Source organism: Peromyscus maniculatus, chromosome 7 (assembly GCF_049852395.1).
Source record: "Peromyscus maniculatus bairdii isolate BWxNUB_F1_BW_parent chromosome 7, HU_Pman_BW_mat_3.1, whole genome shotgun sequence".
NCBI classification, from domain to species: domain Eukaryota; kingdom Metazoa; phylum Chordata; class Mammalia; order Rodentia; family Cricetidae; genus Peromyscus; species Peromyscus maniculatus.
Window position 1 is genome coordinate 111,801,309 of NC_134858.1, and position 27,776 is coordinate 111,829,084.

Below are 27,776 nucleotides of genomic sequence, written 5' to 3' on the forward strand. Positions count from 1 at the left end.
CCCCAGCACCACATAAACCGGGTATAGTGGCATGGTGGAGGTAGGAGGATCCAAAGTTCTAGGTCTTTCTCAGCTACATAGTATTCAAGGCCAGCCTGGGCTACATGTGACCCTGTCTCAAAAAAAAAAATCAATTTAATTTTTCCTTCTTAGAAGTTCCTTTTCCTGCTTTGGAAAGAAGACCATGTGTGCTCTTGCTTATATGTGCTCCATTTCCTGGCACTCCCTTGTCTCCAGAAGTGTCTCTCAACTTTTTGTTTTATTCTAGTCCACTTTTCATCTGATTCTTCAGTTAACAGTAGTTTCCCTGCTTAGTGTGTATGTAGTGGACTGCTTTTTCCCCTTAAGCATCTGTCTGTCTGTCTGTCTGTGGTGACCGATTCCTCAGAGGCTGTGGACAGCACCAACCTGGGCCTCCAGGAGGAGAGGAAAGCTAAGTGTTCTCTGCAGACTTAGCTCGGGCCGCCCTTGCAGGCCCCCTGTGAGCGAGTGGGCCTCGCTTTTGCAGCCTGTGCGCACCAGTTAAACTGGAAAGAAGCATTGTGTGGGCTCGCCCTAGACTGGAAACATGGAGGCTCAGGCCCCCGGCCCTGTTCCAGAGCAGTACACTGCCGGCCAGGGTCTGAAAGCACAGCTGAGACCAGTGGCCGCCACAGGACTGCAGAGTGGCCGCCGCGGGGACTGCAGAGAGGCCCCCGCGGGACTGCAGAGTGGCCGCCGCGGGGACTGCAGAGTGGCCGCAAAGTGGCCGCCGCGGGACTGCAGAGTGGCCGCCGCGGGGACTGCAGAGTGGCCGCCACGGGACTGCAGAGTGGCCACAAAGTGGCCGCCACGGGGACTGCAGAGTGGCCCCTGTACAACGTACTAAAAAGACTCAGCTCTCCTGGACCCAACTGCGAGACAGTTGTTGAAGCAAAATGAGTATAAAAATAGCAACTGGAAGCACATGCCAAGCTGAGATTAGATGTGCTGTATAGTGTCTCCACCCCCAGGCTCCAGGAGGGTGACCGCCACTGAAAGCCAGGAAGGAAGACTCCGGTGACCTGACACTTCAGAAATAGGGTTGAGATCCCAACCAAGTGGCCCAATGTGACAAGGGGTCCATGGCATCCCGATGACATCACCCCTGTACCACACGCGCCCCCCCCCCAAGACATGTCTCCTCTTCTGTGTCCATATAAAAGGCATTTTAATGACTTCACGAAGGGAGGAATGGTCTAGGATCAGCCTGAACTCTTAAAAAACTATTGATATCAGTCCAGCCGAGGTGGCCACATAGGTAACTGAACATGAGGGAGGCAGAGGCAAAAGGATAGTGAAAGGATGAACTGGCTCTGGTGGGTCCACGGACGAGCCACGGCAGAAGAACCCAATATTAGTTTTCAGAGCTTTAATGGAGGGAAGGGCGGGGGTGGGGGTGGGGGAGGCAGGCCTGACGGAGAGGAAACACAGGAAGAAAGGCGCAGAGAGAGAGGGTGGAGGTCCATGTGCGGCTTTTTGAGGCGGAGATTGCGTGACCTCACGGCCATATGCCCCCGATGACGTAAGACGTTAGGCCCAAGCTGCACATGTACAGAATCCTAACATGGCGAGCTGGAGGCCTCCATAGTAAGGTCCAGCTGTTGGAATTCGTGGCCACTGGCCACCCCCACCCCAAGGTACATGACCACGAGTGCCCTGGCAAAACGATTAGTCTTCCCATGGCCTTAAGTCCTACTAATCCGTGCATAGCATGATCACGCAATCTATGCAAATGCACGGCCCGCCGCTAAGCCCAGATGCGTATGTGCAGGGGAATCCATAAGCGGGTCACAGACTCTTTCCTCCTTCTCCTCCTTCCTCTCTCCGCATGTCTGTCTTTTTTTTTTTTTTTTTTTTTTTTTCAAGACAGGGTTTCTCTGTGTAGCTTTGGTGCCTGTCCTGGATCTTGCTCTGTAGACCAGGTTGACCTCGAACTCACAGAGATCCACCTGACTCCGCCTCCCAAGTGCTGGGGTTAAGGGCGTGCTCCACCACCGCCCAGCTCACACATCTCTCAAACAGGCCTGAGCACACCCTCTCCTGTCTGTCCTCCTCCCCCTCCCCTTCTCCTAATAAACTCTCATAGTGGGTTTTGTTGTGCCTCGCACCGTAAAGAGTGCCACTTAATGAATAACACAGCACCACCGCATAAAACCAACACCAGCCCGGCCTCCATAGCGAGGTCCAGCCCGGCCTCCATAGCGAGGTCCAGCCCGGCCTCCATAGCGAGGTCCAGCCCGGCCTCCATAGCGAGGTCCAGCCTGACCTCCATAGCGAGGTCCAGCCTGGCCTGGAGCTGGAGTTACAGATTGTTATGAACCAGGGCCTTTGCAAGAGCAGCCAGTGCTCTTAATTGCTGAGCCGTCTCTCCAGACCACATTTATTTATTTACTCTGTTGGCGTGTATATGTATGTGGGCCACAGCACATACATGAAGGCCAGAGGACAGCTTGTGGGGATGGGTTCTCTCCTTCCACCATGTGGGTCCCGGGGATTGAACTCAGGTCCTCAGGCTTTGTGGCAGGCACGTTTACCCACTGAGCCATCTCACAGCTCTTGACTGGTTTTTGAGTTAATACTAGTGACCTCTGACATATAGGGCGTGACTTCCCTAGGTCACTCTTGGCAATGGCTTGACTTTTGTATCCCCGTGTGGCAGAGAAGAGAGTCCCTGGCTATTCAAATAGTTCCACCAAGATCAAAAAAGTCAGCTTGAATGTGGCTGTGGGTGGGGGAAGCTTTTCATTCCCTACGGTTTTCAGAAAGTCGCTCTCATCCAGATCAAGGGCAACCGAGTTCTTAGTAGCTGAACTTGAGAATGAAGCGTATTTCTTACATCCTTTTCTAGTATTTTGGGTATGTGCTGTACCGAACAACACTTCCTCGGGACTGCAATGACTCGGTGCCCATTTTCTCTTCATCCATCGATGGTGTCCATGATCGGGCTTATGTCTCTGTGGACGGGGTAAGCATTATCTTTGAACTGTACCTCTAAGCCTTGATGGGGGTGGGGTGGGGTGGGGGGAGGCATCTACACTTACTAATGTGGCATTTGAAGCTCGGGTCTCACCTCCAGTTTCAGCCGGTGTCCCCTGGCAGTGACCTTCTTGCTGATGTGGCTCACATGCTGCAGACTCGGGGCTGTTTTCTAACACTCACACTCTAGGAAAAGCGGGGTCTCCTGAGCCCAAGGTCATCTCTTCCCTGACTGAACTCAGCATGTCACCCAGGCTGCTTTTTAGGGACAACATCCATGTCAGCTTGGTACCTGTCACCATACAAAGTGTGTTCAACAGGGTGTCTCCCCCAAATGAGGCGTTAGAGTTTAATGGGTTGTTCGTGACAGTTCTAACTAAAATGCACCAAGGACTTGATTTCACAGCAGAATGCAGATACATTTTTAAACACCCTTTCCAACATCTCGTTGGATAGCCCATGCCTGCAATCCCAGCTGTCAGAAGGTTGAGGCGGGAGAATTGCAAAAAACAAGACCAGCCTACCCCCACAGGATAAAACCCAGGGTCTAAAAATCATAAACCAGAACAAAGATAAAGCTAGAGCCAGAGCCAGAGAGACAAGACATCTTAGCAGGTGCAGACACTTGCCGCTGAGCCTGAGGACAGGAATTGAGTCCCCTGGGACTGACGTGGTATAGAGCAGAGACCCCTGCAAGCTGTCCTGATGTCTGCCTGTGTGCCTCAGCACTTGGGTGTGCACACACAATAAATGAATAAATGTGATAATAAGAAAGCTATCTATAGCATCAACCCTCATTGAAAGGTATGGGAAAAGCTCATGGGAAGATTTTCCTCAGCAAGGGATTTTTTTCAGGAAAGTATTATAGTTTGGAAGGGTTTTGGGTTTGGGTTTTTCAATCAGGGTCTTGTGCAGCCCAGGCTAGCCTCAGATTTCCTTTGTGTCCAGGATCAGCCTTGAACTCCTGATCTTCCTTCCTTTTCCTCCCAAGTGCTGGTGATCACAGGTGTGCACATGCAGAGTGGTTTAAAGTAAAATATTTCCATTCTCGCCTGGGACCATAGCTTGCCTTGCAAGCGTGTGAGGACCTGAGTTCAGCCATATATGCAGGCAAAACACTCAGACACATAAATAAAGGAAGAAGAAGATGAAGAAGAAAACCAGGAGTAGTGGCATGCAGCTGTGACCTCAGTTCCAGGGAGGTAGGGACAGGAGGGTCCCGTGGGGGCCTGGCCAGCCAGCCTAGTCTCCTTGGCAAGTTCCAGGTGAGCGGGAGACCTTATCTCAAAAAGGAAGTGGACTGTTTCTGAGGAATGACACCTAACGTTGTCCCTCGGTCCTCTACACACGTATACACGTGTACTTTCATGTGAACACACACAATGGGGGGGTTAATAATCAACAGATTAATTTCAGCAGGGACAAGCCCCTGAGATGTGACACTGTGCTTGTCATGTCCTGGCCTTCATTAAGAGTTGTGTTTTAGTGACTTATGGTCAGTGTAACCAGTCTAAAAAATAACCTCTTAAGTTAGGGGTGGGGTTGGTGATTTAGCTCAGTGAGAGAGCACTTACCCTGGGTTCAGTCCGCAGCTCCGGAAAATTAATTAACTAATATGGATTCAAATAAGAAGTGAGGGATGTGTCGTTGAGAAAATACCTGTTGTTTTCCCTTGTTCTGTTGCATAATCTCTGTGGTGAACGCATCCTACCAAGTGGGGGCCTGGCTCCACCTAACTCTGATTTTATCTGCAACCTGATGTTGTCTGCTCTCGCCGTGTGTTTAAAGGCTGTTTCTTTACACCTTTCTTGGGCTGTGTGGTCATGCAGTAATTCCTTCTCACAAGGACACGCCCCTGGGATATCTTGTGTGTTTTATCTCTTTAAAAATAGAAGTGTAGGAGCTAAGCTTGGCACGTGAGGTGTGGGGGCAGGAGAACCAGAAGTTAGTTCCAGGGAGGCTGAGTTCAGTCCCTGGGACCCACGTGATGGAAGGAAAGAACTGCCTTCAAGTTGTCCTCTGACCTCCACACACAGCATGGTAGACGTGTGTCTACACACCTGTGCGTGTGCATACACACCCCCACACAAATAAATGTAAAATATGTATATATACATACACACAAAGCAAAAGGATGCCTGAGCCAAGCATGGTGGTTCACACCTGTAAGGCATTTGTGAGGTTGAGTCAGGAAGGTCTCAAGTTCAAGGCCAGCCTGGGGTGTGTCGTAAGACCTTGTTCCCGTTAGAAAGGAATCTTACTTACCATAACACATTTCCAGGCAGGGGAGTGTACCCTGAGCTGTGTGTAGCCAATCTCCCCTTTGGGAAGACAGTGAGTGTGGAAACTTGGCCTACTGGCCTGGGGCTCGGCCTGAACATATCTGGACTCTCCCTATAAATCTGATGACACTTGAGGACAGGAAAAGTGTCAGATTAGCTGTGCACACTGCTCTGTTTCTCTGATCTCCATTCAGGCTTTGGCTTCAACCCTCAGGTTCCCCAAGGAGTCCTTGAGCGAAACCGTGTGCTAGTCCTGAACATACAGGGGAAAGCTGGAGCCGTTCTGGACATTCTGGTGGAGAACATGGGGCGTGTGAACTATGGCAAACACATCAATGATTTCAAGGTAGGAGGGCACTCATGTGAGGGATAGACCTATGCCTGAGTGGTTGGAAGGAGTTTTGTTTGTTCGTGCATTCAATACTCACACACACATCTTTGTTCCCCTCTTCCATGAATGCTTTTCCTCTTCTTTTTTTTTTTTTTTTTTTTTGGTTTCTCTGTGTAGCTTTGGCTGTCCTGGAATTCACTCTGTAGACCAGGCTGGCCTCCAGCTCAGAAATCTGCCTGCCTCCCGAGTGCTGGGATTAAAAGCGTGCACCACCATGCCTGTTGACTTCGAATTTTTGATCCTCCTGCCTCCACCTCCCAAGTGCTGGGATCACAGCTGTGTGCCACCATCCCGTTAATGAAATTCTGGGGATTGAATCCAGGGCCTCCTGCACGTCAGGCAAGCACTCTACCATCTGAGCTACATTTCCCAGCCCTTAACACTTTGAGAGAGAGAGAAGTGTGTGTGTGTGTGTGTGTGTGTGTGTGTGTGTGTGTGTGTGTGTGTGTGTGTGTTCGTGTTCTGAATGATCACCGCACACCTCTGTCACACATCACGGCAGCTCCCTTTCAGAGCCCACACACTCTGCTGAACCTGAGGAGTGAAGTGCTCTGATTGGTTTTGTAGCCTAGAAGACAGATTTCTTTGAAGGGCTCTTTTCCTGTGCAGACCACGAGAGCCCTGAGCTTTGCGAGCAGAACACTCCCCCTGTGCTTGAGCTCAGTGATCTTGTGGAGAGAAAACGGAAGCTGCTCCACCATGCTCTTCCTCTGCTTTGAAAACCCACCCAGCTCCTCAGAGGTGCTCCGGACTCGGCGGAGCCAGCATGGTGTTTGGTGGGCCCAGGTGTGCAGGCCTGGACTGGTGTGCAGGCCTGGACTGGTGTGCAGGCTTGGACTGGTGTGCAGGCCTGGACTGGTGTGCAGGCCTGGACTGGTGTGCAGGCCTGGACTGCTGTGCAGGCCTGGACTGGTGTGCAGGCTTGGACTGGTGTGCAGGCCTGGACTGGTGTGCAGGCTTGGACTGGTGTGCAGGCCTGGACTGCTGTGCAGGCTTGGACTGGTGTGCAGGCCTGGACTGGTGTGCAGGCCTGGACTGGTGTGCAGGCCTGGACTGGTGTGCAGGCTTGGACTGGTGTGCAGGCCTGGACTGGTGTGCAGGCTTGGACTGGTGTGCAGGCAAACCCGTGCTCTGCAAAGTCCCTTCGCTGCTGCTCTGCCATTGGCCGGCTGGTTCTTCTCTGTCCAGGCACAGTGTGGTGTTCTAACCAATCTTCCTAGATCATTAAGAAACTTGTTGTTTAACTTGGGTTTTTGTTTTGTTTAACTAACTCGTTTAGGGAAAAGTCTTTAAGCCCAGGCTGGGCTGGAACTCATTGTGTAGGCGAGGATGACCTCGACCTCCTGAGCCTCCTGCCTCTACCTTCCAAGTGCTGGGTTTATGTGGGGCTGGGAAGTAAACTCAGGACAATCGAGTCCTCTACCAACCAATCCCCAGCCCAGGAAACTTTTTTTTTGGGGGGGGGGTTAAGGGAGAGGGGGAGCCAAGGATGGTCTGGAACTCACGGCAGTCCAGATTCTGAGATTACAGGTTCGGCTCAAGAATCATTTGTTACGGTTCTGTAGTGTCCCCAAGGTGCTTTCAGGAGCACAAAAATGGGTACAGGCTGCTCCTTCCTGGAGAGAAGGCTCCAGGCACTGCCAAGCTTCAGACAGGACAGGGATATAGGCTCCTTCCTGACCCTGTTTTTATTTTTTTGACATGTATGTCTGTGTGTGCTCACATGCAAGTATATGTGTATTTATGTATGAATGGGCATAGATGTGTGTGCAAGCACACATGCACGTGTGTGCCGTTAGTATAAGGAGCCAGGATTGACACTGGACTTCCTCCTCAATCGACCTCCACCCTGTATTGAGGCAGGGCCTCTCAATGAGCCCAGAGCTCACATATTTGCCTGATCTAGCTGGCCAGCTTGCCCTGGGGATTCTCGGTCTCCTCCTCCTGTGTGCTGGGGTGACAGGCCGGCTGTCATTCCCAGCCAGCATTTGTGTGGTGCTGGGACCTGAGCTCCAGGGCTCACTCTCGCACAGCGAATGGCCCTTCACCCACTGAGCCACCTCCCCAGCCCCCTTCAGGACCCTCTCGTGGGCAGGGGAGGAGCCATCGCGACACACTGCTCACACTTGCCTCCCTGTCTATGTCTCTTACCATCCTCACGTTCAGGCTGTAATCCCCGACCTTCCGCCTGACTCAGAGTGATTAGGACCCCGCTGTGTGGTCTCTGGTCCCAGCACACAGCACCACAGTCAGCTGTTTGCCGACTGAATCTCTAAACTGACAGCCAAGGCTGAATATCATATGGAACCCTTCAAAGATTCTGCTAGAGTGAAAAAGCTCCTCTTGTAAAAAGTGGAGAATGGGCCGGGCAGTGGTGGTGCACACCTTTAATCCCAGCACTTGGGAGGCAGAGGCAGGTGGATCTCAGTGAGTTTGAGGCCAGCCTGGTCTACAAAGCGAGTTCCAAGGCAGCCAGGACACAGAAAAATCCTGTCTCGGGGGTGGGGGAGAATGGAGAATGGGTGAGAAATGGCAGACAGACAGACAGAAACAAACACACACTCCTACCTAACTCCCTCAACCCCAGCACTTGTGAGGAGGCCAGCCTGGGCTACATAGCAAGAACCTGTCTCAACACACAAATAAAAAAAAAGCCCACAAGTAAGAAATTAGATGAGTTGCCAGGTGTATGTCTACAATCCCAATGCTTGAGAGGGAGGAAGCAGGAAGATTGGAGGATTTAGGAGCTCAAGGCTAGCCTAAGCTACGTAGTGGGTTCCAAGATAGCCTGGAACACATGGGCCCTTGTCTCAGTAACAATGAAAAAAGTTAGCTACATTGTGATTGTAAGTTTCCATGTGATGGTTGTAGCCAGGGATACCTCAGCCCCTGGCCCCACAGGACAAATAGGATAACTTCCAGACAGTTCTGCGTTCATCATCCCTTACATCCTCTCCTCAGTCCCACAGAACTCCACACATAGGGTCCTTCCAGCTGGGCAAGTGCTCGGTTGCTCAGGATCAAGGTTAGTTCTCTGGTTGGTGTGAGGGCAGAGGCCGACCCCTGCCAACTGCACCCAGGTGAATGTCCCTAGATTTCCCTCCATACTCAGTCTCCTTTTCCTTGGTCTTCTTTTTTCTTTTTCTTTCTTTCTTTTTTTTTTTAATTCTGAAGGCAGGGGGATTCAGACTCAAGGGCTCCCTCAGAGGCACCCACTTCCTGTAGAGGCAGAGGCCGGGGTGACTTTGTGGTGATTTGTGGTGAGGCCGAGTATAGGGATGGTACCTCTTTCCGGTTGTTCCCGGAGTTGTTAGGGCGGGAGCCTGAGCTGCCGCTGCCTGGAAACCAGGCGCTGGACACTGAGAAGCAGACCGATTCATTCCGTGTGGCTGTCTGGAAAGAGGAATACAGAGGTGACATCCCCACTCCCACGCCACCCCAAACCCAGTCCATCCTTGGAATCCTAATATGGGAGTTAGGTTTAAATAGAAGACTAGAAGGCAAGGGATGCTCTAAACTGTTCTGCTAAAGATGGCCCTGCCCGTCACTGACCCACCTCCAGCAGGGCGCTCTGATACTAGTCAGCCCCTGGTGACCTCTCTTCCTGGGAGATAGGCTCCTGCTGACACCAGGCTTCGGCTTTCCTTCTCCCAACAGATTGGGTGATTCCAATTCCTGGGGTTCCATTGTCCCAATTGTGTGACAGCCAAAGGGAGGAGGCACAGTGTCTCTTTAGGACGTCTGCGCTCTGGGCTGCAGGTGGCTCAGGGGCCTCTCACAGCTGCCCGTAACTCCAGCTCCAGGGCATGCGATGCCAGAAGGTGCTCTCTTTTGGCCTCCTTGGGTACCCACACGCATGTACAAGCCCCCATACACATGCACACACACACACACACACACACACACACACACACACACACACACACAGCCCAAACACAGGCCACAAGTAGAAATAAACCTTTTTAGAGCTGGGTGGTAGTGGCACATACCTTTAATCCCAGCATTCCCCTTCAGAGGCAGGCGGATCTCTGAGTTCGAGGCCTGCCTGGACTACAGAGCGGGTTCCAGGACAGCCAGGGCTACACAGAGAAACCCTGTCTCGAAAAACTTTTTAAAAAGGCTATCTTCATTCCTGCCAGGACAGTAGGTTGTGACTGAGCCTCCAGCCTGGCCAGGGTCACCTGGCTGTACACACAGCTGAGCCTCATTTTCTACTCCTCCTCCCAGGGAGTCAGTGACAGCCACGAGTCCCTTCCTTCCCGCCCATGGTTCTGTGTTTTCCCCTTTACAGGGTTTGGTTTCCAACATGACCCTCAACTCCAGTGTCCTCACCAACTGGACAATCTTCCCACTGGACACTGAGGCCGCAGTCCGCAGCCATCTTGGGGGCTGGGAGGCCCATGATGATGGCCGCCATGATGGACACGTGACTTTCAGCTCTTCAAACTTCACACTCCCCACGTTTTATGTGGGCAGCTTCTCCATTCCCTCGGGCATCCCAGACCTACCACAGGACACCTTCATTCAGTTTCCTGGATGGACCAAGGTATGTGTCTTCTTGGAAAGAGTTTGAATCAAGCCTCAAGCACTTGGTTCTTAGTGTCTGAGAAGGAATTGGAAGACCTGTTAGTAGGATGCTGTGTGCCATTGGGAGGTTTTTCTGCTGGGTCACACTCAAGGATCAGGACTATGGCAGACTGAAAGAAACCAGTGTCCAGCGTAGAGGTCTCCTTCTCTGCCCTGTTTTTGTTTTTTTTGTTTTGTTTGTTTGTTTGTTTTGTTTTACTGACAACTTGTTTCAGTGAACGGCAGCTCACTTGCTTCCTCCAGGAAGAACTAAGGCCTCTTTATTTATTTGTTTGTTTGTCTTAATTTCATTTATTTATGGTGTGCATTTGCGTGTGTTGTTCATATGCGCCTGCCAAGGCACACATGTGGAGGGCAGATCACAACCCGTGGAGGCAGCTTTCTCCTTCCACCATGTGGGTCCTGGGGATTGAACTCAGGTCATTAGACTTGTTCGCAAGCACCTTCAGCCATGGAGTCAGCCATGGAGTCATCACACCATCCCCAGGGCCTCTTTAGATGCTGCTTATGAAGGGAACAGTTTTTTTTGTCTACATAGGTTCTCAAATAGCCCAGATTAGCCTTGGATTTGCTATGTAGCCAAGAATGTCCTTGAACTTCTGATGGTCCTGTCTCTACCTCAGGTACACACCATCATACCTGGCTTTAAAATGTTTGCTTTTCAGCCAGGCAGTAATGGCGCATAACTTTAGTCCTAGCACTTGGGAGGGCAGAGGCAGGTAGATCTCTGAGTTCAAGGTCAGCCTGGTCTACAAAGTGAGTTCCAGGACAACCAGGGCTATGCAGAGAAACCCTGTGAAAAAAAGCCATACAAAAAAAGAAAAAAAAAAAAAAGAGGAGGCTGGAGAGCTGGCTCAGCATCTAAGAGTGTGCGCTGCCCTTGCAGAGGACCAAAGTTCGGTTCCCAGCACCCACATGATGCCTCTTCACTGTCTGTAAGTCCAGTTCCAGGGGATCCGATGCCCTCTTCTGTCCTCCATGGGTGCAGCTTGCACAGACACATACGATACAATAAGTCACAATACAATAATTGTGAAAATTGGGCTGGAGAGATGGCTCAGAGGTTAAGGCACCGACTGTTCTTCCAGAGGTCCTGAGTTCAATTCCCAGCAACCACATGGTGGCTCACAACCATCTGTAATGAGATCTGGAGCCCTCTTCTGCATACATAATAAATAAATCTTTAAAAAAAAATAATTGTGAAAATGATATAAAGAAATTGGCTATTGCACAAAAAAAGTAATCAAACTGGTGATAAATACATTAAAATATCTTAGTGAGGCCAGGAAGTGGTGTATGCCTTTAGTTCCAATACTCAGGGAGGCAGAGGCAGGTGAATCTCTGAGTTTGAGGCCAGCCTGGTCTACAGAGAGAATTCCAGGACAGCCAGGGCTACACAGAGAAATCCTGTCTTAGAAGACAAAAAGAGAAAAGAAAAAAATTCTTAGTGCTGAGGGGCGGGGGTAGGGAAAGATTCTTAGTGACAGACTAATTAATGATTAGAAAAATGCAGGTTAAAACATATAATAAAAAGCCAAGTTTGGTGACACATACTGGTACAGGCAGTCCTTGAGGGGTTGGAGGCAGGAGAATCGGAAATTCAAGTTATCCTCTGGTGCAACATAGTGTTGGAGATGAGGTAACAACAGACTTGGGAGACTGGAGAAAACAAAGCAGTGATTAATAACAATTAAATGACAATAAAAATAACAACAATTAACAATTTAAAAACAATTGTGCAGAAAGAGACTCGGGCACAGAGAAAGGCGAATGGCTGGGGCGGACAGTGGTTTATGAAGTCCAGGACCCTGAGAAATTCCTGCCCTCTCTTCCCTTGGGCCAGGACGTCTTCCCCGCCTGTTGGTTTAGCACACCAAGCCTTTTCTAATGAATGCTTTGGGGCTCAGGACGCCCCCTTCTTGGACCTTGGGCTCAGGGTTCTGAGATAGCCAGTGCTAACTGCCAGCTGTGGGGGAGGGGCGGGAGTCTCCTGCTGTTTGTCACTCCAGTGAACTCCAAGGGCACCTCACACTAAAAATGGACCGTAGCAATGTAATCTTACAGTTATCAAGTTCGAGGCCAGTCTGAGTTGCACGAGGAACTCTCAAAACAAAACGAGAGCCATTGGTCCATTTGAGTTGCCCGCCCCTCCCCGCCCCCACCCCTCCCGGCCCCCTCCCCTCCCCACCCCCTGGGAGTGAGCCGCCATTGTCCTCTCAGCTGATTCATCCTGTACCAAGTGTAGTCAGGCTTCTGCTGGGTGTTGGTCCTCACCACGGTCTCCTCAGTCTAAGCTCTGCCTGCCCAGTAAGCTTGGCCCTCCTCTAGCCTGTCCCTGGGGACCCCTCCGTTCTGACTGCCACCAGGTGGGACTCCTGTGACTCCCTGCCCAGTGCTCTCTAGAAGGAAGGCTCACTTCTTCCTTCTCCCTGGGCACCAAACCCCTGTTCTCGCACTTTCTCTGCCTGCGGCTCATCAGCCTTTTCCTCCCTTTTTGCAGCAAAGAGGCAATATCTGGGGCTCTAGGACCCGAGAACAGGACGTGCAGCCCTGGCTCTTCCCCCGCAGCTGGCAGGGACTCTGCCTCCCAGACCACCTTTGGTTTCTCCCCCTCCAAGTAGAACCTACAGCGAGGAATGAAAGCAAAGGGTGCTTTGGCGAGGTGTGCAGGCTGCTGAGCCCGGAGGCGGCCGAGCCGGGAGCCGGGGGGCTGAGCCCTGCAAGTTTTGTGCTTAGCACTTTGATAACGCTCTCTCAGCTGTCATGCTGCAGAATGTTCTCTTGTTACTTGAGTTTTAGCACAAAATACCCAGCTTTGTAGCTGCTGGGCTACAGCAGCCTTGGCTATTCACGGCTGACCAAGAGACAACAGGGTGGGGTATAGCTTGATTGATAGAGGCTTGTTTTGTGTACGTGGGCTCGGTCCTCAGCACCACATAAAACTAAGCAAAGTGGGAGGATACTAAATTCAGGGTCATTTCAGCCACATAGCAAGTTCAAGGCCAGCCTGGGCTACATGGGACCTTGGTTTGACCTCTGGTTCCACCTTGTTTTTGTTTTGTTTTGCTTGTTTGATGTTATTTCACTGTTTATTATTACTGTCAACATCTGGGTGATGTGTATGTGTGGATCCAGGAGTCACCCGTACCGTGTGTGGGTGATGTGTGTGGGTGTGAGTGTGGATGCAGGAGTCACAGGTACTATCTGTGTGTGGGTGATGTGTGTGTGTGTGTGTGTGTGTGTGTGTGTGTGTGTGTGTGTGTCTGCAGGAATCACAGGTACTGTCAGCGTGTGTGTGTGTGTGTGTGTGTGTGTGTGTGTGTGTGTGTAGGAATCACAGGTACTGTCAGCGTGTGTGTGTGTGTGTGTGTGTGTGTGTGTGTGTGTGTGTCTGCAGGAATCACAGGTACTGTCAGCGTGTGTGTGTGTGTGTGTGTGTGCAGGAGTCACAGGTACTGTCAGCGTGTGTGTGTGTGTGTGTGTGTGTGTGTGTGTGTCTGCAGGAATCACAGGTACTGTCAGCGTGTGTGTGTGTGTGTGTGTGTGTGTGTGTGTGTGTGTGTGCAGGAGTCACAGGACAACTTCTCAGCATCAGTTCTCTTCTTCCACTTGAGATTTTAGGGATCAAACTCAGGTCTTGGGGTTTCACAGCCCTTTTACTTGCTGAGCCAACTGCCCTGCCTTGTTTTTTGAGGCAAGGTCTCTCTCTCACTGGGGACCTGGTTCAGATTCAGCTAGGCCTGCTGGCCAGTTGCCCCCTCCCCCACCCCCAGATCCCCTAGTCTCCATCCCCCACCAGCGCTGGCAATATAAGGAACTAACACTCTATTTAGTGAATGAAATCAGTGATCAACGTGATGCGTGAGATAAAAGCATCAGTTCTGATTACTCTGCCTTTTCTTGGGTCGGATGAGGCTTTCTGGTTAAGCGAGCGTGCTCAGTGAATTCCAGCGGAAAGGGGTCAGGCGTGCCTGCTCCGTCCACACAGGTTAGCACCCTGTCTGCACCGTGTCCCAGCTGACTGTTAGACTCCCTCAAAGAGACATGTTCTCCAGGGCTTTGGTGATGGGTCAGAGTGTGTGAGTCATGCATGACGGGTCTTGTTGTGCTGAGGCAATGACATTTATTCTGCTCATCTCCTCAGATGAACATTAAAATATTATGGCAAGCCATGAACCGTTATAATCCCTGCAAATGGGAAGCAGAGGCAGGCAGATCTCTGGAGTTCAAAGCCAGCCTGGTCTACAGAGTGAGTTCTAGGATACCCAGGGTGATTTAGAGAGACTGTATCTCAAACAACATAGCTCTGTCATGAACCAGGTGTGGTAATGCACACTTTTGACCCCAGCTCTCAGAAGCTGCATAATGAACTCCAGACCAGTCAAGGCTACATAGTGAGAATCTGTCTCAAAAGAAAAAAAATTGTTACGGGTAAAAATAGCTCAGTGGTAGAGCACTTGCCTAGCATGCATAAGGTCTTGGGTTCAATTCCCTGCACCATAAAAAAAAGAAAAGAAAAATAAAAACATCATTCAGTCTTCTCCCATCTCTATGCTTTTATACCAGGTGTGTGAGAAAACATGATAGACAGGGCAAGAAAGGCCCTCTCTGGCCATAAAGCTATGCTTTGAAGAGCTAAGAGTGTAAATGAAACAACTTTTCACTTGGGCAGGGGGTGGGGCAATTTGCTGGTAATTGAACTCAGGACTCCCTGCATGTTAGGATGGTACTCTACCAAGCCTATTTTTGTTGTTGTTTTTGGAGAAAGGGTTTCACTTTGTAGCCCTGGCTATTCTGGAACCTGCCTTCTTGCTTTGGAGACCAGGCTGGCTTCAAACTTGCAGAAATCTACCAGTCTCTGCCTCCTTAGTGCTGGGATCAAAGGTGTGCGTCACCACTGCCTGGCCCAACCCCACATTTTTTTTTTTTTTTGGTTTTTCCAGACAGGGTTTCTCTGTGTAGCTTTGCGCCTTTCCTGGAACTCGCTTGGTAGCCCAGGCTGGCCTCGAACTCACAGAGATCCGCCTGGCTCTGCCTCCCAAGTGCTGGGATTAAAGGCGTGCGCCACCACTGCCCGGCCCAACCCCACATTTTAATTCATTTGTTTTGAGGAGGGGGCGGGCACAAGAGTGTCCCAGCATACACAAGGAGGTCAGAGGACAACTTGCAGGAGTCATTTCTCTCCCCCCACCATGTGGGTCTCAGGGATCAAACTCCAGTCACCAATTTGTGGCAAGTGCTGTCCCGCTGAGCTATCACACCAGCCTCAAATATTTCTTTTTAAAAGAAAATAATCTTATACTCAAGATGTTTAAGGGGGAGTGGCTGGGGTGTGCCACATAAACCGAGCATACTGGTACATACTTATAATCCCGTCACTTAAGAGGAAGCCTGGTGGTGGTGGTGGTGGTGGTGGTGGTGGTGCACACCTTTAATCCCAGCACTTGGGAGGCAGAGGCAGGTGGATCTCTGTGAGGTCAAGGCCAGCCTTGTCTACAAATCAAGCTCCAGGACAGCCAGAGCTATACAGAGAAACCCTGTCTCAAAAAAGCAAAAGCAAAAGCAAAACAAAAGAAGTAGTGTAGGCAGACTTTTCTGTCCCACCAGCCAGTTCCCAAATAACCACACAGAGACTTATTATTAATTATAAATGCTCAGCCATTAGCTTAGTCTTGTTACTAAATAGCTCGTACACTTTAAATTAACCCATTTCTATTCCTTTACTTGTGCCACATGGCTCATTGCATGTTACCACATTTTGTGCACGTCCTGCTTCCTCAGCAGCTGCCTGGCAACTCCTCAGACTCTGCCATTCTTCCCAGTGTCCTCCTCGTCTGGCTCTCCTGCCCAGCTATAAGCCAGTCAGCTCTTTATTAACCAGTGAGAGGAACACATATTCACAGTGTACAAAGATTGTTCCACAGCAAAGTGGGGGGAGATGTATTAGAAGTTCAAGATCATCCTCCAGGTACATATCAGGTTCAAGGCCAGCCCAGAATACATGAGATCCTGACTCAAATTTTTAAAAAAGGAACAAATATCATAAAAGAATGTGGAGCCGGAAAAATGAGTCAGAAGTTAAGAGCACTTACTGCTCTTGCAGAGGACCTAGGTTGGATTCCTGGCACCCACCTGATGACTCACAGCTGTCTATAACTCCAGTTCCAGGGAATTTGACACCCTTTTCTGGCCTCCCTGGGTTCCTGCATGTACATGGCATATATAAACACACACACACATAAATGAATCTTTTTTGTTTTTATTGACTGAATTTTACTTTTGTGAGACTGGGTCTTATTATGTAGCCTTGTCTGACTAGGAACTCAATAAGATCTTCCCGAGTCTGTGCTAGGATTAAAGGCACGTGCCACCACACCTAGCCAAATATTTTTAAATGAATTAATAAGGTTAGAGAGCTAGCTCTTTGGGAAAAGTGCTTGCTAGGCAAGCAGGAGGACATAGGTTCAAGCCCCAGCTCATGTGTAAGAAGCTGCATTGGTGGTGGTGCTTGCTCGTAATCTTAGCTGGGGAAGTGAAGAGAGGCAGGTCCCTGGCCGGTTTGCTGGCCTGTCCTAACTGGCAAGCTCTGGGTAGTGAGCAGCCCTGTCTCAAAGAGCAAGGTGGAAAGCCACAGTGTTGACTACTGGTCTCCTCTGGGCACATATGCGTCTCAGCTGGCTATAAGCAGTGACAGCTGCGAAGGCCATTGGTGTATCACCCTACAAGCCATTTGTAGGGTGCCTGGCAGGGGCCAAAGAAAGCAGCAGTAGACCAGCTCCAGCTGGAGGAAGTTGCCCAGAGCTGAGGCCGTTTGTATGTCAGCATGCATCCAAACCCTCCGTCTGTCCATCCATCAACCATTCCAAAATGGGATGTGCTTTTGAACCTTGTTCCCTTTGCCCCCTGGTTTACAGTTGTGCTAAGCCTACAAGGTCGTTCTTTAAATCTAACTTGTGGGTTCTACTCACAAATCCTGTGAACCTGGAAACTAGATAATCAGGTTCTCCCAGAAAGCATGCTAAACTCCAGGTAGGTGTGTTTGCTATAATTTTTAGATTGTGTGTGTGCACACGTGCGTGTGCGTGTGCGTGTGCGTGTGCGTGTGCGTGTGTGTGTGTGTGTGTGTGTGTGTGTGTGTGTGTGAGAGACAGAGACAGACAGACAGAGCAGAAACGCAGGTGGCCGGAAGAAAGCATCATGTATCTCCCATCACTCTCCACCTGTCCCTTTGAGGCAGGGTCTCTCCCTAACCTGGAAGCCAGCAAACCCAACGGTCTTCCTCTCTCCACCCACTCCGAACTGGCGTTACAGGTGTGCACAGAGTGCCTAGCTTGTTATGTAACCGCCAGGGCCAGAACTCAGCTTCTCAGGATCGTGCCGCAAGTGCTGTCCATCTGAACCTTCCCTTCAACCCCTCAGTCCTCCAGTCCTTACCATGACGTACTTTTGCAGTTGACAAAAAAGCAACCTCCCAAACCTTTCTTTCTTCCAGTTGAATGTTTTGGGTGTTTGTTATGGTAACAGACAGTATCACAGTATCTCCACCTCCTAAAATCCGCAGCAACCCAAAAGCTGTTTCACTTTACTGCTAAGACCTGGGCAGGTGTAATTCACACCACCTGCAGATAGCCGAGGTGGCTGTGAAGGAAGCAGTTAATTTCCCTGTGTATTTCAGGGGATCTGTTTACTTCTTATCTCTACGTGTGCCCCTTTTACCTTATAAAATCAAGCTCTCTCTCACCACAGTGAGTGATGAGTGAGAACCTTTTAACCTTGGGAACTGGTCTGTTTCCCAGTCTGAACCCCCCAAGTACCTAGACTTCTTTTAGTGTGATTTATTGGACCTTAGTTTGTCACTTTTGGTTTTGTTAGACAGGACCTCACTATGGTGCCTGGCTGTCCTGGAACGGGCTGCATAGACCAGGCTGGCCTACAACTCAGAGATCCATCTGTCTCTGCCTGATGGGAGTGCTGGAATTAAGGGCTTGCACCACCATGCTAAGCCTATTTCCACTTTTTAAGGAACTTCTGAAGATCTTAAAACAGTATTGAGGGCCAGGCATGGTGGTGCATGCCTTTGCTGAGAACTCCAGAGGCAGAGGTAGGTGAACCTCTGAGTTCTAGGCCAGCCTGGTCTACATAGTGAGACCCTGTCTCAATCAAAAACAAAACAAACCGGTATTGAAAGTTTCACTCTAGGGGCTGGAGAGATGGCTCAGAGGTTAAGATCACTGGCTGCTCTTCTAGAGGATCTGGGTTCAGTTCCCAGCACTCACATGACAGCTCACCTCTGTCTGTAACTCCAGTTCCAGGGGACCTGACACCCTCACACAGACAGACATGCAGGCAAAACACCAATGCATATATGAAATAAAAATAAATATTTTTTTAAAAAGGAAGCTGCATTCTAAATTCTCCTGATAAGAGTGACCTTATCAAGGTAAGTTAACACACACACACACACACACACACACACACACACACACACACACACACACGTGTACAGATCTATGTGATCAACTGAGAAGTAGGTCAGGCACTTCCAAGAACTTCAGCATTGCTGTTACCTTAGTTAGAGTCAATGGCAGACGGCAGAAGTATGTGCCGGGGTCAAGATGGTCAGAGATAGCCTTTTTCATGGACCCCAGGAGCTGGGGCTGCCATGGGGCACCCCCGAGCCACTGACTCTTCTGTTATTAGTGCTTGTCCCCAACCCCCTGAAGTCACCTCATTAACATAAACCTTTGGGTTTATCAAGAATAATTTACCAAGAATAACTTTAGCGTATTTCTTTCTTCTTGGTCTTTGGTGACAGGGTTTCACACTTAGCCTAGGCTAGCAAGAGTCCTTCTACTGGACTGTATTGAAGGAAGAGAACCAACTTTTACAGGTTTCCTCTGATGTCCATACACATGACTGTGGCATGTATATTGCCCCCCACACACAAGTAAATAAATCTTAAAAAAACCAACTCTGAATTGAGAGTAGAGGACCATGAAATAACCTGTTCAGTGGAGTTCTGAGTCCTCTTCACCGTATCTTTTTATTTGTTTTGTTTTTAGATTTTTAATTTTTTATTCTATCTGTATGAGTGTTTTGCCTTCATGTATGTGCACCACACATGTGCCTGGTTCCCATGGAGGTCAGAAGAGGCGAGAACAGGATCCCCTGGAACTGAAGTTACTGGTGGCTGTGAGCTACCGTGCGGGTGCTGGGAACAACCCAGGTCCCTTGCAGCCCCTCTTCACCGTGTCTTCTCAGGAAGAATTGTCAACAAACATGACCTAATGAGTTGGCTGAGTAGATACTGCACATATATGTAATTTATACAATCGTGTGTGTGTGTGTGTGTGTGTGTGTGTGTGTGTGTGTTCACGTGAGTATGTATTTTTTCCATCTTTTTTATAGCGAGTCTGTGCCAGAGCCCCCAGATGGTTGACAGACCAGTCAACAAACAAACGACATACCCAACATGGGTATTAACTACAAGAGGAGGGAGGTTAACGGGCCAGTGAGTGGCCGAGATGAAGAGGTCGTGACGCTACCCTCTGAGGAGGTCGGGAACTGTGAACTGTGAGCTGCACATGGGGAGCCAGTGCTCGGGTCTGAGGACGCTGAGGAAGATGAGCAAGTGTGGGTGTCAGTGTGATGGGGACAGGTGTGGTGCCCGGCTGAGCGAGGATGCTGGGGAGGTGGAGAGGCCGGAGCACAGTGGGAGGGTGAAAGCTGGCGTATGCGTCCCCGGGGTTGCCCGCATGTATGCCAGTGTTCGTACGGCAGAAGAGACCGGGCTCTGCAGTTCACAGAGGATGTCAAGGCCTGAAAGGAGGGTCCAGTCGTCTCAGACAGTGCTGTCCAGGGCTCTGTATCAGTTATTTTCTCATAGCTCTGAAGACATTCCTGATAAAAGCAAATCCACGAAAAGAAGGGTGTGCTCACCTTTAACCCCAGCACTCAGGGGGCAGAGGCAAGCGATCTCTGGTCAGGCCAACTGGGCCTATATAGTGAGTCCCAGGCCAGCCAGGGCTGCAGAGTGAGACCTTGTCTCAGTAAATGGATAGCCGGAGGGATTTCATTGGCTCACAGTGTGAGTACAGTCCATCAGGTGGAGAACGAGGAAGCAGCACAAGGCAGCTGTCACTGTGTCCACAGGAAGCAGAGGTGACTGCTGTGCTCAGCACTTCCTCTTCTATCCAGTCGGGACCCCAGCCTTGGGATGGTGCTGCCCACTTCAGGGTGGCTCTCCCTCCTCAGTTAAACATGTCTAGAAACTCCCTTAGGCACATCCAGAGATGCGTGTCCATGGTGATTCTACATCCAGCCAAGTTGATGATGCAGATGAAACATCATAGGCTCCCTGTAGGGACTGGCCATGAGGATGGAGAGAGGTGGGGAACGGGTTCTGATGAAACCACTGTCTTCAGTGAGCCTGTTTATATTTAAATTTGACTCAAAGTGAAAATTGGGCCCACAACATGGCTCAGTGGGTAATCTGGCTGCCACCAAGCCGGGGGACCTCAGTTCAATCCCTAGGACCCACACATAGAAGAAAAGAACCAACTCCTACAAGTTGTCTTCTGATCACAACATGTGTCATGACACACACACACACACCACACACACACACCACATGTAACAAAACATTTTAAAGTAGACATTAGTTTATTTTAAAAGCTGAAAACCATTCTCCTTTGTACTCCTATAACACCATGAAGGCCGGACACATGCTCAGCCTGTGGCCTCGCAGCCCTGTCCTCCCATAAGAAAGATGAGTGTGTGTGACTCTAACTCGAGGTACAGGACAGACATGTAGGGTTTGGGGTGTGGCTCAGTTGGCCAAGTGCTTACCTAATCTGCATAAAACCCTGGATTCAGTCTCCAGCACTCCTGACTTCCTAAACCAGGTGGTCCATGCATGTAATCCTAGCACTCTGGAGGTAGGAGCCAGAGGATCAAGGTCATCCTCAACTATTTCATGAGTTTGAGGCCATTCTGGGCTGCATGAAACTGATCATGTGTCAAAAAAAAAAAAAAAAGTCAGAATAATCTGGAAACATACAAGTACCTATTTTCAGTAGCAAATGAATACATAGGCATATTCTGATTTTTTGCTTTGTTTTGTTTTGTTGAGACAGGGTTTCTCTGTGTAGTTTTGGTGCCTGTCCTGTATCTCGTTCTTGTAGACCAGGCTGGCCTCGAACTCACAGCTCTGCTTCCAAGTGCTGAGATTAAAGGCATGCACCACCACCGCCCGGCCTCATAGGCATATTCTGAATGTAGCTTGGTGGTAGCAATACACAGGCCCTGCTTTAATCCCTAGAACTGAAGGAAAATCAGGGAGTAGGGAATGATGTATTAGTCAGGCATGACAGCACATACCTGTAATCATAATCGCAGCATGCAAGAGGCCAAAGTAGAAGGATCATGAATTTGAGATTAGCCTGGGCTACAAAAAAAAGTCTCAAAAAATAATGGGTATATCCATACCATTGAATGGCATGTGCTATTTAAAATGACAATGCATTTGTACACTTATTTGCATCTGTATATGTGTGAGTGTGTGTGGTACATGTGTGCACGTGCATGCTCCTGCACAGGTCAGAGGAGTACAGATGTCCTGTCTCTCTCCCCACTTATTCCCTTGAGACAGGGTCTCTCACTGAGCCTGGAGCTAGGCTGACTTCGAGCAAGTCCCAGTGAACCTCTTGTCTCTGCCCCAACAGAACTGGGTTCCAGGCAGGGGAGACCACACCTGGCTCTTTTATGTGATAGCTGGGCATTTGAACTTGGGTCCTCATGCTTGCCCAGCAAGTGCTCTTGCCCACTGGGCCATCTTCCCAGCCTGTTTATGTACAGTTATATGTAGCTAAAAATTAGTCAAAACGAATGCATGGCAAATGAAATCAGGAGCTGGTCTCTGACTGTGAAAACAAGGTTCTGGTAGAGATGGAGCTGATAAAGTCCGGGTGAAACTGTTAGGGCTTATGCCTTTTAGGACAGAGGAAGACAACAGATCCCATGGTAAAAACAAGAGTAAAGTAGTTCTGAGAACTCCGAAACTGCCACCTTTTCTAAATGACTTAATCCAACAGACAGGCAGTTATGAGTCGCTGACCTCCTTCTGTGGGCCGTGGATGCCAAGAGCTTTGGTTTCGGGGTTGTAAGGGGCGCTCAGATCCACCCAGGAGCACAGCCCCTGCACCAGGTGCTAGGGCAACCACCCGAAATGTGCTGTTGCCCCCTAGGCTGGCCTGAAATTCACAGCAGTCCTCCTGCGGGAGCCTCCCAAGGGCTGAGATGACAGCACCCACTCACACACTCATCTTAGGTGCTTTGGGGACCGTTCTCAGGCCGTAAACTCTGCGCCGTCCTTGTCCGGGGTGTGGATCTTGAGTGGAGACTTGCCTGAGGTCAGACAGCTAGCGTGTGAGAGGAATGAGATGGGAAGCCGGAGAAGAAGTTCGGGGACTGGAAAAAAGCCAAGGGAAGCCTTATTACCCTTGTAACCTCAACACGTAGGAGGTAGAGGCAGGAAGGTTATCTGGACTGTACAGTGAGCCCAGGCCAGCCTTTGCTACTTAGGAAGACTATGCAAATATTAATTAAAATTTTGAAATGAGCAGGAAGGCTCACCACAAGTAGCAATTTTTTCCTTCCGTCTATCATTCTTCTCCCCTCTGCCTTCTCCCTCTGCTCCTTTCCTCTTCCAGACTTTCTGTTTGTCTCTGGCATGTCTGACCTCCACCATCCCCAACTTTTCACCCGAATGTTCCATCTATTCGGCCACCCCTTGAACTCTGTGTTTGCCCGTGAAGCAGCTTCCCTGTTCACAGGAAGAGTCTCCACGGTTTGTAGGATTTCATCTGGTCCTCCAGGTAGACACGCGGCTCTCTCTCTGCCTCCCTCGGAGGAAAGCTATGAGAATCACGAACACAACAGTGACCTGGACGCTCTGCCCAGGAGGCCCCTGCCCCCATTCTCATCTTTCTCCTTTCTGTGGCTGAAGTTCACTATGTTGCCCAGGCTGGCTTCAAACTCAATCCGATCCTCCTGCCGTAAGTCTCTCAAGTGCTGAGATTACAGCATCCGCCCCACACACCCTTGCATTCATCTTGGGATGTTTGGAGGACAGTTCTCTGACTGTGGGCTTTGTGCACATCAGATAGCGTGGCTAAGGCCTGGGTCTGTAGGGCAGAGAGAGCAGGGAGACTCACCTGCTGGAGCGTGTGGCGGCAGTGACTAGAGAGGGCTGGTGTACAGACAGACAGGCAGTGCCTGGGAGCCAGCGTAGAGCACGCAATGCACTGAGGTGTGCTCCAGGACTGAGATCTGCAGCATCTGGAGTCTGGGGCTCCATGTGCATTTTTCTTAAAGTGGAAATTGGCATTTGGGGCAGGCTCTGCCGTTCTTCCCACCCATTCCCCCCACACATGAGATAGCGGGATGCTGGACCAAGGGGACCTGATCCTCAGGCCATCTCTGAGGGGCATCTCTCAGGGCCCCCTCTGTTACTAGTGTTTCCTTGGCTGATGGTTTCTCTCTCTCTCTCTCTCTCTCTCTCTCTCTCTCTTCAGGGTCAAGTGTGGATCAACGGCTTTAACCTTGGCCGATACTGGCCCAAACAGGGCCCACAGGTGACCTTGTTTGTGCCGAGGCACATCCTGACGACTTCAGCCCCAAACAACATCACAGTCCTGGAGCTGGAGCTGGCTCCGTGCAGTGACGGGACCACAGAGCTGTGTGCAGTGGAGTTTGTTGACAGGCCAGTCATCGGCAGGTCCCTGGCCAACAGGATTCCAGGTTGGTCTGATGAAGACCCATGGCTGAACCCCCTGTGATGACTGAGCCTCTAGGACCACAGCCCTGCACGGGCTGCATGGATCATCCTTTTCTTGCTACAGTCGAAGATAAATTTATGGGGGGGGTGTCCTTCTGGTGTCTCTGCAGCCTTACGTTGCCTGACCTCCCACTCTTGCGGCCACCAGGAAGGCTGAAGGGAGTAGTCATCACAGGTACACACACAGCTGGAGTGTTGTGCAGAGTTGGAACAAAACTTGAATGATGTCTCTTGGTTTGATTTGAAACAATCATGTCGTCTTTCCGTTGAATAAAATTTGTACTCAAGTGGCGATGGTGGTGATGTTGCTATCAGGCAGGTATTAAACTCCATGGTCTGAGTGAAATCTCAACTAGACTTGAGTAGGCTGGGTGAAGCCACTTCACTAGCTTGAGGTTCGAAGTGGGTAGCAGAGAAGCCTGGTTTGGGCTAGCGAACGGCTGCTTTTCTGACCCTGATTTGACTGTTTCTGAATCTCTATGCTATCTACTAGGTAGGAAATCTATAGAAACCATCTAAATGATTAACAGTTGCTCCAAGTAGGTGGTACAGTCCCTCTACACAATTGAATAGGGTTGTGTGTGTGTGTGTTCATGTATGCATGCAGATGCATGTGTATGCATATATGTGTGTAGGTCTGAGGTCCATGTTGGGTGTCATTGCTCAGGAATGCCTTAGTGTCTAGGCACATGTAAGATTTATAAAATATAATACTGCTTGTATTTGAGACCCTGCTAATGTGGGGCTGGGATGTAGCTACGTTGGCAAAACATGTTTACCATGCAGGAAGCACGTGGGTTCCGTCCCTAGGGCTCCACAAAACCAGGCATGCTAGTACACACCTGTAGCAGCATTCAAGAAGTGAGACAGGATCCAAGTTCAAGGTTTTTCTCAGCTACATAGTGGAGTCAAGGCCTTGAGGTACAAGTAACCATGTCTCAAAAAAAAAAATGATTATATCTGAATGGTAAACATTTGGGTAGTTGGTCCCTTTTTCTAACCTATACTTTAAAATGGGGGGGTGTGCAACCACATCCATATACAGACACTCATGCTATAGCATGCATGTGGAGGTCAGAGGACAATCTTGAGTGTTGAAACAGGATCTTCTGTTCGACACTCACAGCGTACTGCAGACTAGCCTAGAAGTTTCGAGCCTTCTCCCGACTCCTCCCCTCCCCCCACAGGAACACGAGGATCATACTCTTGCACCCAGCCTTTACACGGGTCCCAGAGGTTCAGACTCGAGTCTTCATGCTTGTTTGGCAAGGGCTTTTACCCACTGAGCCGTTTCCATAGCCGCCTTTTGTCAGATGAATTACTAAACGGTTTGATTAATAAAAACCTAGAGTCAGATATTGGGGTTAAATCTGAGAGATCAGAGGAACAGGACAAGCCACCACCAACCTTACCTCACCGTCTCTTCAGTCTCCAAAGAGACCTACTTCCTGTGTACCCACACCTATATGCCTTTCTGTCCCTGCCATCTCACTTCCTCTCTCTGCCCAGCTACATCACTTCCTCTTCCTGCCCAGCTCCGTCACTTCCTGTCTGTCTGTACAGACCTTTATGGTTAATTAGTGTTGGAATTCAAGGCATGTGCCACCACACCTGGCTCTGTTCCTAGTGTGGCCTTGAACTCAAAGATCTGGATTGATCTCTGCCTCCCGAATGCTGGGATTAGATGTGTACCACCACTGCCTGACTTCTGTGTTTACTGTAGTGGCTGGCTTTTTCCTCTGATCCCCAGATAAGCTTTATTAGGGTGCACAATACATTGAGGGACACAATATATCACCATAGTCTTTTGTTTTGTTTTGTTTTGTTTTGTTTTAAATAAAGTCCCATGTAGCCCAAGCTGGCCTTGAGTTCATCATGTAGCCAAGGATAACCATTTTGTTTTTGTTTTGGGTTTTTTGTTGTTGTTGTTGTTTTTCGAGACAGGGTTTCTCTGTGTAACAACCCTGGCTGTCCTGGAACTCACTCTGTAGATCAGGCTGGCCTTGAACTCACAGAGATCCACCTGGGATTAAAGGCATGCGCCACCACCACCCACCTGCCAAAGATAACCTTTAACGTCTTCTGATCCTCCTGACCTCACTTGATCACAAACATGCACCGCCATGCCATTTTCAGGCTATGCTGGGCATGGACCCCAGGGCTTCATGCGTGTTGGACAGACACTACTGACTGACCCACAGCCCCAGGCCTCTTTTCCCCATTGTCCAGTGCCATTTTCTGTTTGCCGGTCTGCCCATCTCTGTTTTTTGATAATTCCAGTTTATGCTAAATGAAATTGCTTGGCACTGGTCTGAGCCTGGGGGTCCACTTTTCCCCAACCAGCCCAGTGTCCTCTGTCAAGTGACAGGAACAGCAAACTGTTTCCTGTGATCTTTATTTCTTCCTTCTGTGAAAAATCAAAGGTCATTTTCTGAGTCACAATGAGGATCTGTCTAGGCTATGGTGCAATACCACACGTGGGCTGCAGGAACATCAGGTGACTGTCCAGGGTTAGGAGGAAAGAAGCTGCTGACTCTAGGTGACAGCGTCCCTGCCCCTGAATGTCAGAGCAGCCCCTTGGCTTCCCTTGTCCCTCAGACAATCTGGAAATTTGCATTGAGAATTCTATGCCATCCCCACCAGACACTGGTTTGTTTGTTTTTCAAGACAGGGTTTCTCTGTGTATTCCTGACTGCCCTGGATCTCTCTCTGCAGACCAGGCTGGCCTGGAACTCACAGAGATCTGCCTGTCTCTGCCTCCCGAGTGCTGGCATTAAAGGTGTGCACCACCACAGCCTGAGGGTCTTTCCCAAGTTTGAGGAAATGTCCCACAAACTTAGGCCCTCCAGACTCCTGAACTTACAGAATGTCCCCAAAAGCTAAAAACCAGGTCACTGGACCAAGGATGTGGCTTGGCTGCTTTGCCTGGCATGCATGAGAGCTGGGTTCCATCCCCATAACTGAAAGAACAGGGTATTGTCAGGCACCCATGTAATCCTAGCACTCTGAAGTGGAGGCTGCAGGAGCCAAAGTTCAAGGTCATATCTACATAGCAAGTTCTAGGTCAAAATAAAATTAGGGATAATACTAACAGGCCAGACTTTGTAATGGAAAAAACTCATGTTAGTCTCTCCCACCCCCCTTAATAACTGGCGTCAAGAAAGTGGCTCCCTTACATGCCGTGGTCTCCTCAAGTGTGGTCCCCACTCGGTGGGCTTTTTGGATTGCATCAATGCTGGAAGCATCTCAGCTATCGCCTGCCACAGAGCATGCTGTTCTAGTTTCATTCTGTTGTGTTAGCGCCCTGGCAAAGACAGCTGGAGAGAGAAAAGCTTTGTTTCAACTCACGGTTCCCTTCCTTCAGGGTAGTTGAGGTGGCAGGAGCTTGAAGCTAGTCACATACCTCACCATCATACACAGAGAGGTGGGTGCATGAGTGCCTGCTTGCTTAAGCTTAGTTCAATTTTACCACATTGTGCTGTTTGAGACCCCTGCCCAGGGAATGGTACCACCCACCGTGGGCTGGGTCTTCCCACATCAATTAATTAGACAGTCGGTCATAGACATGCCCAAAGGCCACTACAGTCAACCCCTCCTCACCAAGGCTCGCTTCTCCCAAGTGAATCTACATTGTGTCCAGTTGACAAAGTTCAACAGCACACACATGTTCGCTGGTTCTTTC

General features: G+C 49.8%; 1 protein-coding gene across 1 annotated transcript in view; it reads left to right on the forward strand.

The window, feature by feature from the left end:
• Positions 1-24,386, forward strand: part of Glb1 (galactosidase beta 1) — a 78,934-nt gene extending 54,548 nt beyond the window's left edge. The window contains exons 13-16 of the mRNA XM_076577284.1: positions 2,870-2,986; positions 5,494-5,625; positions 9,962-10,216; positions 23,832-24,386. Coding sequence (XP_076433399.1) covers positions 2,870-2,986; positions 5,494-5,625; positions 9,962-10,216; positions 23,832-24,095 — 768 coding nt within the window. The 3' untranslated portion in view covers positions 24,096-24,386. The remainder of the gene's footprint in view (positions 1-2,869; positions 2,987-5,493; positions 5,626-9,961; positions 10,217-23,831) is intronic.
• The last annotated feature ends 3,390 nt before the right edge of the window (positions 24,387-27,776 follow it).